The sequence below is a fragment of the Anas platyrhynchos genome, chromosome 27, assembly GCF_047663525.1.
Source record: "Anas platyrhynchos isolate ZD024472 breed Pekin duck chromosome 27, IASCAAS_PekinDuck_T2T, whole genome shotgun sequence".
In the NCBI taxonomy this organism is placed as follows: Eukaryota; Metazoa; Chordata; class Aves; order Anseriformes; family Anatidae; genus Anas; species Anas platyrhynchos.
In genome coordinates this window covers 9,285,498-9,297,880 of record NC_092613.1, presented here as the reverse complement: position 1 = coordinate 9,297,880, position 12,383 = coordinate 9,285,498, and the positions used below count along the sequence as shown (strand labels likewise).

General features: G+C 40.3%; 1 protein-coding gene and 1 long non-coding RNA gene across 15 annotated transcripts in view; one reads left to right on the top strand and one right to left on the bottom strand.

The window, feature by feature from the left end:
• Positions 1-3,074, top strand: part of NGF (nerve growth factor) — a 28,946-nt gene extending 25,872 nt beyond the window's left edge. For 2 of the 5 annotated variants that reach the window (XM_005011702.6, XM_038168507.2), the window contains 2 exons: positions 1,455-1,643; positions 2,195-3,074. In XM_005011702.6, the coding sequence (XP_005011759.1) occupies positions 1,494-1,643; positions 2,195-2,926 (882 nt within the window). In that variant the 5' untranslated portion in view covers positions 1,455-1,493 and the 3' untranslated portion in view covers positions 2,927-3,074. The remainder of the gene's footprint in view (positions 1-1,454; positions 1,644-2,194) is intronic. The other 3 variants (XM_005011704.6, XM_005011703.6, XM_013092203.5) reach the window with 2 other exon arrangements.
• LOC119712954 (uncharacterized) overlaps positions 1-12,383 on the bottom strand; it is a 120,181-nt gene that overhangs the window by 63,120 nt on the left and 44,678 nt on the right. The gene's annotated exons all lie outside the window — the stretch shown is intronic.

The following is a 12,383-nucleotide window of genomic DNA, read 5'->3' as shown; positions in this document are numbered from 1 at the left end:
GGTTTTATATGTAAACACAATAGGTTGAGGCTGCTATTGGCATGCCTAAATTGTTTCTGGAGTGTGTTCTGCAAACCTTTTCCATTAACATTTCTGTTGGAAAAGCTAACTTTTTAGAGATGTAATGAACCATCTGATTTTAATTTGGTTGTTGAACAAGGGGTTACACTTTGAATTGTGCATAGCCAAGTTATTGAGCTACACCCAGCTTTATTTCCTTATACAGATAATGATGACTGCTCAAGCATGAGCAGCATGTGGGTAAGCAGCAACCCTCAGACTTGTTTTAAGTAAATTAAAATAGCTGGATAAGTAAAGGTTTTCTCTGTGGGAGAGATTTTACTCTCCTTATCATCATACTGTTCCCAGATCTTCCAGCTTAATGGTAGCAGAGAGATCTGCTAATACAGCTTTTGGACTTTGTCTCCTTTTGTCCCCCTGATGGAGGGACTGTAACATCTTTATACTGTTCAGTCACTAGCTCTGTTTGGCATCTCTTGCTGATTTCTTAAATGCTTGTCCAGCCCTGCACAAACACAGCTGTTTATTTCATTTCAGCTCTTGTCCAAGATAAAAAGTATCCACATGAGATCCTATGGGACATCTAAGGGTTCTGCATTTTCTACAAGATTGTGTTCTTGCAAAGCTAAAGCCCTAGTGAGTGCTTTAGTGATGCTTTGAATTCTAGTCTGAGAAAGATGAACAGAAAGGGGGAACTTCAATTGTCATTGACCCACACCCAGGAAAAACATTAAAACATGCTGGGAAATCACAGTGAAATTGCGGAGCCTAATTCCTCTTTTGAAAAACCCTGTTTGTCCAGTTTATGTGCAGCTGCCTGCCTGCTGGCTGGACACAGTGTAATTCAGGGCCAGCTGAGACATGTCAGGCAAAACAAAGCACTGAGCCAGGGGAGAAGCCTGTCTTGAAGGTTTTTCTTTTCTTTTTTTTTTTTTTTTTTTCTGTTTATACTGTCTCTAGTTACTATTTCTTCACAAAGGAAATATAATGTCTGCTTTTAGCTGCAATTTCAGATCCTTTTTGAGTCTCTCATATTCCCAGTATGCCTGCCACCCGTTTGTTACCTAGCACATAGCTGAATTAGCCAGCACATGGTAATTAACCTAACAAGGTATTACTGCTACTGGTCTTCCAGTATTATACTGTTCTTCAAGATGTTTTAGATATTTGTCTTAACATTTTTCCACACCCATAAAATCATGCATATTCTCCACCCCAAAGGAAGAATAGCACTGGCTTTAGATATACTATACAGAGACATTTGTGCAACTTCTTATTCACAGAACTTTGAAAAAAAAAAAAAAGGATGGTGTTTCTCTATATACCCAGAACTATGACCCCAATGGTTTTAGCTATGCTGTACCTAAGAAACCAACCAAAAATAACCTATCATCCATGGTGCTCCTATGTAATATCCATATTTGTCCTAATAGGCAGCCTGAACTTGGACAAATCCCATCTGCCCTTGTGACATGTGGTGTCTGAGCTCTTCTGGGAAGGAGCCTGGGCTTTATCTGCCCAAAATCAGCAATGTGGTGCGTCCTGAAAGGGCAGATGGGATAGATGGAGGCTGCTGGAGGCTGCTGAGCCAGCCAGAGTGCTGGGGCATGTCCACATGGCAGGTAAGTGTGGCCGTGAGTGTGCGATAATGGCAGGATTCACTGGGGTTCCCCCACTTATACAAATAATGGCTTGGTGGTGGTCCCCACCCTAGCCCAAAGGACACACCTGTAGACAAATGAACTAAATGGACAAGCTACTTTAGCCAAAGTCCTGCTTCTGTTCTCACTACTCTAGAGGGTATATGCAGCCAAGAGACCAGCCCTGACCAACAAGGTTATTGCCAAAAATCACTAGAGATTTTACTCCTGGGAACATGCTGTCACCATATGGTCTCCACATCAATAACACCAAACAAGTCCTTCATAAACAGTGTTCTAATAACAAATACCAGAGGAATTAATAACAATTTAGCTATTATTTTCTAATGTTCTCACTTTATTAAGAACTTCTATACCGTCTGAATGAGCTATCCCAGAAGAACATCTGTCACCCACATGAATACCTGATGAAATCTATATGATCCTGGGTATCTTACAAATTTATTGTCAGCAACAGCATCTGTTTCTGCCAACATGGCTTACAGTAATACTACATTTTTTTTTCATTCTAGGTGCATAGCGTAATGTCCATGCTGTACTACACTCTGATTATAGCTTTTTTCATCGGCACACAGGCAGCTCCAAAGTCAGAAGACAATGCTCCACTGGAGTATCCTGCAGAACACTCCCTACCCAAATCCCACCAGAGTAACGGACACCACATTTCCAAGGCAGCTCCACAGACAACCCACAGCCACTCTACTTGGACGATAGGTAGAAGAGAAGATATAAACATTACCATGGACCCAAGTTTATTTAAGAAGAAGCGTTTCCGGTCTCCTCGGGTTCTGTTCAGTACACGGCCCCCTCCAGTATCAGGGCAAGGACAGAATATGGGACAGCTCAGCAGTGCAGTCTCTCTCAACAGGACTGCCAGGACCAAGAGGACAGCGCATCCTGTATTGCACCGGGGAGAGTTCTCAGTGTGTGACAGTGTCAGCATGTGGGTTGGGGACAAAACCACAGCCACTGACATCAAAGGCAAAGAGGTGACAGTGTTGGGAGAGGTCAACATTAACAACAACATTTTTAAACAGTACTTTTTTGAGACCAAGTGCAGGGACCCTAAGCCAGTCTCCAGTGGGTGCCGAGGGATTGATGCAAAGCACTGGAACTCTTACTGCACCACAACACACACCTTTGTCAAAGCACTGACAATGGAGGGCAAGCAAGCAGCCTGGCGGTTTATTCGAATTGACACAGCCTGCGTGTGTGTGCTCAGCAGGAAGTCGGGGAGACCCTGAGATGGAGCTAAACCCCATGACAACATCCTCCTACCCCCCTACCTCAGCTTGTAAATTATTTTAAGTTATAAATGACTGCATGGTGTATTTATAGTTTATACAGTACAGAAAGAACTTCATTATTTATTAAACTCTCTTGGAAACCTTTTGTGCTTGCAATTTACTTACCGTCAGAACCCCTCAGAAGATGTCCACCTTAGTCTCAGTTCAGCCCTACAACTCTGAAATGTTCACAGGACCACTGAACAATCTTTGTCCACTATCTTATAAAAAGACCACATTTTTCTAGTTTTTCATCACATAGCCTGCCAGTTTACTGTGAAAACCTTGTAGGTTTATTTTCAATTTAAATATTTCCAACAATTACGAAAAGACTGAAAAAGACCCTTCAAAACTTGCTTCCAGTTTTACTAAGTATACATAAAGGTATTAGTCTTCTATCATTAATCACCTCAGTGAATTCCAGGTAGAGAACACTAGTTCTGCATGTTGCTAGATAAATTTCTAATTTAAAATTGCCAGAATATTTTCATTACAAAAATAATCCATTCTGAATTATTTTTGAACACTTGTCTATACAAGAGCAGAGTCTAGATGCATGTATTTTTGAATTGGAATGGCATTTTACAGCTCATTGCTTAAGAGCTATATTAAAGTGATGGGGTTGTAAATGTAAATATATGTATAAAAATAAAAAATCTTCATAAGCCTTGTAATTAAGAAGTAAAAATTATCTTGAGGTGGTATTTTGACAATGAGGCATTGACATAGGGGCAAATCTTCTCATGGGTGATAGAAAAAAACACTAAGCCTGTATCTCAGCAAGAAGCCCCAAAATAACCATGGGCTCATAATTCCTGTGCTTTGGAGAATACTGATTTCTAGAAGTACATCGTGGAGACTGGTACTCGTGCTGGGTGTTTAAGTCACTGCACACTGGATAAAACTGTAGTTTCTCTCACTGATTCCTTTGGAAGAAGAGCTGCTATCCACTGCAGAAACTGTTTCAAAACAAATACCATTAAGGATTTTTAGCCAGGTTTCTTCCAAATTCTAGAGGGCACACTTTTGCCCCTGCCTTTACTCACACACTTATTTCTTTAATGAGAAAAACAGGCCTGACATTTGCTTCCCCAGGCTAAACAGCAAAGGAGAGTAAATCTCTAGAGAAAATGTATTGTCATAAAATACTGCCAATGGAAAATAATAAAATCTAGGTAAGATATGCTTTCTAGTAAGACATTGCCAGTCTGTGACATAGAAGGCAATAGTTCAAAGATGATTCCTGATAATCACTCATACGTCACTTTTCAGCCCCCTCTAGTAGGCAGTTATGGTGTGGGACATCAATATTCCGATAAGAATGTTTTGCCCCCTTCAGAACATTATTTTTTGCTATATATGCATGAATAGACAGTTAGCTGAAAGGTCTAGGAGAGGACAGGATCTTGATTGTCCTGTGGCCACACAGGTATCAGATGCTCTAACACAGTAGCAGAACACAGTAAAAGTGGCAACCACCTGCCACTCAACACAGGAGAGATGGAGGAAAAGCTCAGTGTGTGAAAAGCACAGCACCGTGAAGCAGAGAGGAATTTAGAATTGGAACAGAGTCATGCCTATGTTCTTTGGGAGCCTGAAAGCAATGTACAAAGGTAACAAATCCGTTCTTTACCATACATGACGCAGTGTGACTAGGGAAAAAAAGGAAGCCAATAGTTATCCTGGATTTCTAGGTTTCTGGTGAATGCCATTATTTTACCATTGACATAACAGAACTGCAACTGAAGCAGTGTCTCAGGATTGTATTTGGTAATTCCAAATGTGCAAAACTTGGCATTTCTTCACAGAGCCCTGAAACTTTCTTCTTAAAGCAATCTTGAGTGCTGGCATACCTTCCATAAGCCAGACCACTTAGAGTTCCTCTGCTACACCTTAAAGTACATTCCTGCCTCTAACACCCAATCTGCTAACAGACAAAGAGATGCCATTGGAAGACCTATTAATTACTATTATAAATCTGGACTTTTATTCTGTTCATTGAGGGGGAGAGTATTTTATAGTCTGACAGATATTGATGTGATTTATTCCACATTTACCACTTCAGCTGATTTTCATTTTATGCTTCCAAGACTGAAATTAGACTATTGGTTCATAATACGTGACAGTGAAATATGTTGTTACTAACATTTCTTGCCTAATAATTAAAAAGGTCCCAAAAGAGAGGATAGAAAAAGCATGAAAAGGACAGTTTGGTGCATTCACACTTGGATCTTGATCCCAGCATTAATTGCAGAATCTAGTATTCCAGACTTAGAGCTACAAAAGCCACAATCAGTTTCCATCCCCTAACATGGAACTCATCCTCTCATCACCACTGTTATTACAGTTTTGTTTTGGTGGTGATTTTCAGTTTTGTTTTGATGTGTCTGAAGTCTTACTGGGTATGCAATCATTCCCACTGCTGAGCTGATGCCAAAGACCTGGAATGCCAAAAGCCCATTGTAATGCTCAGTCCTGCAAACAAGTTATTCGTTGTTAGGCCTTGCCTTGATTGCTTTCATTTCAATTGCAATACAGATAGGAAGTTTTGACATTGACAGAGGAAGAGCCTAGTTACAAAATAGTCACGCTTTCTCTAAATAGTTCCTTTCATCCCTTACATAACAATGCTTCTTGATTATCTAATCAAGTGTTCAAATGTGATTAAAGGGAAGCACAATAGATGCTGCACCCTTACAAGCCTTTTTTTAATAAGCAACATCTTTCATTAGAGCAACTAACACCACTGTCAGGGAGCTTGCTTGTAGGGCTTGAAATTGAGAGAGTGGCTTTAAACTAAAAGAGGGGAGACAGATTGGAGGTTAGGAGGAAATTCTTCACTCAGAAGGTGGTGAGGCACTGGAGCAGGTTGACCAGAGAAACTGTGGATGCCCCATCCCTGGAGGTGTTCAAGGCTAGATTGAAGGAAGCCCTGGGCAACCTGATCTATTAGGTAGCACCCCTGCCCATAGCAGGAGGGTTGGAATGAGATGATCTTTAAGGTCCCTTCCAACCTAAGCCATTCTATGATGATTCTGTGATGAAATTACTATGTATTCTTAGCTCTAGAAAAATCAGTTTCTATATTCCTACAAATAGGCTATTCTGGCAAGGCATCTCCAGCATTATAACAATCATTGGACCTGACACACAGTCTTGAATTCCAGCACTCGATCTGCACAACCACTGAAGATTGCACATTAACATTTCAGTAGGACCCTTCATCCAAACTGCTATATAAAACGAAACTAGCAAGAACTAAGGAAGATTCAATGTCACTGCCCACAGTGGAAGAAAATATAGAAGAACTATTATAAAGCAGTTTAAAGAAAGCTATCCAGCAGAACACCTGGAAGCAGCAGTCAGTAGAGGGACTTGAAATTAAGAAAATACAAGACAGAATTATCCAACTTCCAATCTGGCCAGGAGACAGTACTCAGTGGTTTTTAAAAGCGTAAGAGAATTATAAGAGGACCAACATCTCATTGAAAGAATGGATGCGCCTCTGCTTAGATTGGTGTTAAAGAGCAAAACAACTTCATAACGGTTTAAAACAGTGGTGACCTTAGCTGCACATCCTTAATGTTAAGGAGGGAAAAGGCCTACTGCACCACAACATCTGGGAGAACAAGGAGCGAGAAACAGCCCTGCAGGCACCAAGGGCAGTGTAGGAGGGGGCTCCAGGTGCCAGAGCAGAAGTTCCCCTGGACCATGGTGAAGCAAGCTTTCCCCCTGCAGCGCATAGGGTAACGCAGCAGAGCAGATCTCCATGCCACAGCCTGTGGAGGAGCTTATGTTGGAGCAGGCAGATCTGGCCTGAAGGAGGCTGCAGCCCATAGAGTTCACATGGTACAGACCTATAGTGGAGCAGTTCTTGAAGAGCTGCTGCCTGTGGGAAGCCCAAGCAGGACCAGTTTCTGAAGGATGGCATCCTGTGGGAGGGACCCCACACTGAAGCAGTGGCAGAGAGGGACCGTGAAGGAGCAGCAGAGACAAAGTGCTAGGGACTGACCACAGCCCCCATTCTCCTATGCTGCTGAGGGGGAGAACACAGAAGAAGGCAAATGGGGGGAAAGTGCCTTTAGTTTGCTGTTAGTTTCTCACTGCTCTAGCTTGTTAGCAATAGGTAATAAATTATATTAATCTACCTATGCTGAGTCTGTTTTGCCCATGATGATAATTATTGAGTGATCTCCCTGTCCTTATTTCAACCCTTGTATTTTCTCGCTCTTTCCCTTTTAGGAGGGGGAGTGAGAAAGCAGTTGTGGTGGAGCTCAACTGCCCAGCTGGGTAAAACCACTACAACCTTTGATCAGGAAAGTCATCATTTTGCTGCCTGTTGTTCATGTGATGGGGACACTACATTTCAATACAGTTAAAGTCAGCAGGATGGGGCACGAGGTTCTTTTGCTGTGTTTGTACTGAACTGTTCTAGAAAACAGTTATCTTGCTTTACACCAAAAGAAGAAAAAATCCCCTCAAAAATGTCCACACCTAAAACAGTTAAATGGATTACTGCTACAAATGCATATAGATTTTTCTTTTAAAGAATTACTTTTAAATAATATACTGCCTGCCAGAATCAGAGCACAAAATCCACCATATTTCTTTTTCAAACTTATCACTCACCTAGTGTTGATTCACAAGAAGGCCAGCAGCATCCTGCTTTGTATCAGAAATAGCGTGGCCAGCAGGACTAGAGAAGTGATTGTCCCCCTGTACTTAGCTCTGGTGATGCTGCACCACACAAACAGTGCTCAGTTTGGGGACCATCACTACAAAAGGGACATCGAGGTGCAGGAGCATGTCCAAAGGAGGGCAACAAAGCTAGTAAGGGTCTGAAGAATAAGCATTATGAAGAACAGCTGAGGGAGCTATGATTGTTTACCCTGGAGAAAAGGAGGCTCAGAAGAGACCTTAATGCACTCTACAATTAACTTAAAGGAGCCTATAGCAAGGTGGGGATTGGTTTCTTCTCCCAAGCAACAATGATAGGTCAAAGAGGAAATGGCCTCAAGTTGTGCCAGGGGAGGTTTAGGTTGGTTATTAGGAAAGATTTCTTCACTGAAAGGGTTGTGAAGCATTGGAACAGGCTGCACAGGGAAGTGGTTGAGTCACCATCCCTGGAGGTATTCAAAAAACATGTAGATGTAGAGCTTAGTGACATGGTTTAACGGTGGACTTGGCAGTACTAGATTAAAGGTTGGACTAGATGATCTTAGATGTCTTTTCCAACTTAAATGAGTCTACGATGCACAGGAAAAAATTAGGTGGCAGACAGTGTTCATGTCAGTGCATCATCCATTTATGACTGCTTTAGTTAAAGGTTCTTAATGCAGACTGGAACTCAAGCTTCTGAAAACATGCACACTGTGAGTCTTTAGACAGCATGGGATGGTATTTTAAAGGAGAATAGACTGCACTAAACTCTAAGGGGGGGTGGGGGTGGGGTAGGAATGATCAGTTGAATAGGTAAACAATGAAAAAGTGTCTTCAAGTCACTAGACAATGTTCACTATGTCAAACCTAGAACTGTAAGATCCAAGTTGTTATTCAATTTTCCCACACCAAGTTAGCAATACTTTTCAGGAAGTTGTGAAAAACAACTTCCTATTAAGGCAATCAAAAACTGACCAGGAAAAAAATTATAGGAATTTATCAACAGCTTTTTTGTTAACTGACACTGATTATAAGAAATGTTAGCCATAAATATAATTAACAAAGTTAAAACAGTAAAACTAGAGGCTTAGATTAAAAAACATTATGAACCAGAACAGCTATAAGTAATTAGGTAAGATGAAGAATTGATGGTGACAAGAATGTGAAAAATGTGTCAGAAGTCTGTTGTCCTCCACTAGTTCCTAGCTTATAAAACAAAAAATAAATAAATAAAAATAAAAACACACAGAAAAGAGCAAAGAGGAGATTTTAGTATGTTAGTAATAAATTTTGGTAATGAATAACATAGGAAAGGCAGTATCTAATGGGAAAATGCTCTTCTAAACTGGGACTCTTTATTGACTAATGATGGAAGTCCAGTTCACTCAACTTAGAAAGTCAAGTTCTCTTTCAAAGTGTGCTCCCAAAGCAGATTACTGAAGCAAAACACAGAAAATTTTGCAAGGGCTATTGTTATCCTGAAACAAAACATTTTTCATATGTCTGAAGCAAGTTAATAGATAAGCTACACTTAGAACATTTGCACACTAACACCATTTTCAACAGTTATCTAATATGCATCTCTTGCCACCCAATTTGCCAACAGCAGTACTCAAATTACTACATGCTAATGTATCACTGAACTGCAAAGCTATTCAAGAAAACAGAAAAAATGCAGCAAGATTTTGCCACAAGACTGCTAGCTACCAGCTGATGCAGGAAAGCCATCTATAACGGATAATATCATCTTCTTACTTGCCAGGTAAGTATGACTAATTACTGACACACGAAGAAAAAAAAAAAATGTTTCATTTACTTGCAAGTAAACTTGGCACCCTTCTGCTGAAGTCTTCATGCTTCCTCCTTGTTTTCTGCACAGGAAGGAAAACCATGTGAAGAAAGTTCTGAAAAATCTTAAAGGCTTTCTGCTATGTTGTAAGTTGGATCAGTTATTCTGATTACAATTTCCAGAGTCAGCACAAGGAGAATGGCACTATAAAAATTAAGGCCAGCCATTCCAGGAGTAGCAGACTGCTGTATAAGCTCAGGGCTACTGACAAATGCCCAAATTTCAATCTAATTAAGATACATCTTCCTGAAATTAGAAGATTGTGTCACCAATAACATTAAATTATAATCAACCTAGAAACGGAGGACAGAAGCAACACTCTAGAGTGTTCAAAGGGGCCCAAGGAGATATGAGACCTCCTTGTTCATTTTCTCTGGTCGTTTGAGAGAAAAAAAAATGCTAAACACAACTCTTTGCAAGACCGATCCTTTTCAAGTATCTTGTAGATACAAGATACTAGATACAAAGGTGACTATATAAAAAGTAAACAATGATTTACATTGTGGGGTGTTTTTTTGTTGTTGTTGTTTATTTGGAGATAGGACTGAAAATGAGGGAAAAAAATGTATACACGTGGCATTTATTTTACTCTTTACAGTTTCCTATCTGCATTTTTCACATAGGTACTATGTCTCAATCACTGTAATGCCCTGAAATACTTTTTCAAAGAATATGCACATTTCTGAAAAGGCTGTTTGTTGATTTGTTTGTGTTGTTGTTTGTTATAAGAAATAAAGTAATTATGAGCATCGAAAATGTTTCTGGGCTGACTCCAGTTGCTTTCCTGGCATTTTTTCCCATGACATTCTACCAGGGGTTGTTCAAACAAGAAAAACGTAGTTCTGTGGTTTACTCATACAAAAAAAAAAAAAAAAAGGGAGCTCTGGTACTTTTTTAGCACATATTACTAGCAGGGTTCAAGAGTACCCTCTCCTCTGTCATGTGACTCTGTCTGTTCATAAACATTGCTCTGACCAATGGGTGCAAATTTAGATACTTCTCAGAATGATTTGTTGCCTTCTCACGACAGTTGCAATCCCAGACTGGATTGGATCCAGTGGGAAAATGTTTAGACAAAGTACTGCACTAATCAACACTCCTGAGGTGTGTGCCTGTGGTATGCCTGTAACAGAAAGTTTACAAGAAGACATTAAAAAAACTACATCATGCTATGACTGCATTTTGCAGAGTGAATGGTCTATTCACTGGAAGTAACGCTCTAAAGGGACTTCAGCAAGAACTGAGCATCATGCAAACATGCAGTCATGATCATGATCTCTAACACTAGCCATTTGGTTCAGCTCTGTTTAACCCAAATATCATGACAGTCCTGAAACAGAAAACAAAGAATAAGGAGGTACATGTGGACACTAGAACAGGAAGCTTTCACTTAACCTGCTTCTCAGAACATTCTTCCTCCTGACCCTTTAGATTTTGACTTTCAAGAGCCCTTAGGAAATACTTAGCTAAAAAGATTTTATTCCTCATTCAGTGCTCAAACAGGAGATGTAAGCATGTAAGGACTGGAAGTCGGAAAGAGCAAATACAGCATGAGATTGGAAGCATCTCTGCTGTGCTGCACTAGACAGAGCATCACCATCAAGCTGAGGGAAGTGACTGTTGCCCAATATACAATGGTTTCTACAGCGAAGAAAAAAAGATGAAGAGACAAGCTGTTGTGGTCAAGACCACCACAAGGAAGTACCAAGAGTACGGGGCCACTATTACTAGGTAAAAGGGAACTCAGTGAGTGAATTGATTTGGATGCCAGGCATACCCATTCTGTCATCCAAATACTTTCATAACCATAAACATTTCCATCTGTGCTCACATTTTACTTCCAGATTGAGATTTGCTTTCTGTTCACTGCAGAGTTATGCTGGAATAGCTAATGTACAGCTACATCCCTTTTTCGCACTCTCAGGAATCACACAGCATATAGGCTGGGGAGAAGAGAATTTACGTCCATCCCAACTTAAAATTCTGTAGTGATACTAATAGGCTCCCTTGGTGTCTTCTCAGGTACATCAGAAAGACTTAGCTCTGATACCCAGCTTAGGCCACAAGTTATTCCACTTTGAACAGACAGAAAACAAAATGGTAAAATGCTTTTACTGAAGTATGTCTGCCAACAAGAACCAATGAGACAGCAAATGCAGAACACAACTTCCTTAGCTACAATTCAGCTCCTTAGAGACTTTGCCTTCCTAATTTCCAGTACTTAAACCTAGCCTGCTGCATTTTTTCTCACCAACTAGTCTAGAACAACACTTCCAAACACTGTTTTTTTTTTCCTGCCCCCTTTTGGTTTTCTCTTTCTTATTGCAACAGAGTGGTTTGGAATCATCCTACATGCATAGATGACACTTCAGTGAACATACCTCTGTAACACTTCTCCCTCAGAACATTTCTACCCTCAAAGGCATTTTTGCCTTTGCCTTCAGTTTGCCCAAAGACTACTTTGCCAGTTGCATAGTGTTGAATCTTGGTGTACCTACCACAGGCGTTGTAGCCCCTTCATCAGTTTTATCAATTTTCAGTCTTCCTGTTCCAAATTGCTCTGAACAGCAAAGTTGCTATATGCGCACATTCACATAACACAGAAATAATTATTTATGTCTGAAAGCTTGACACACATGTGGTTAGAAGTTCATTAAAAATATATTCTTATAGTCCCCTTGTGATAGTATGTTTATGAATATCCTTTCTGCCTCAGAAGACACCATTATTGAGCTTTTCCTCATACTCTGTTTACTGGAATGTTACCAAAAGCCCATAGAAACCATAAAACATGAGAAACTGAAATATGAAATAATCTGGAGAAACCTCCTTATCTGCCACTGACCACGGGTAATGCTAATTCAGTATTTTTGTTAAATTATTGTTAGATGCAGTGCTAACTGCTGT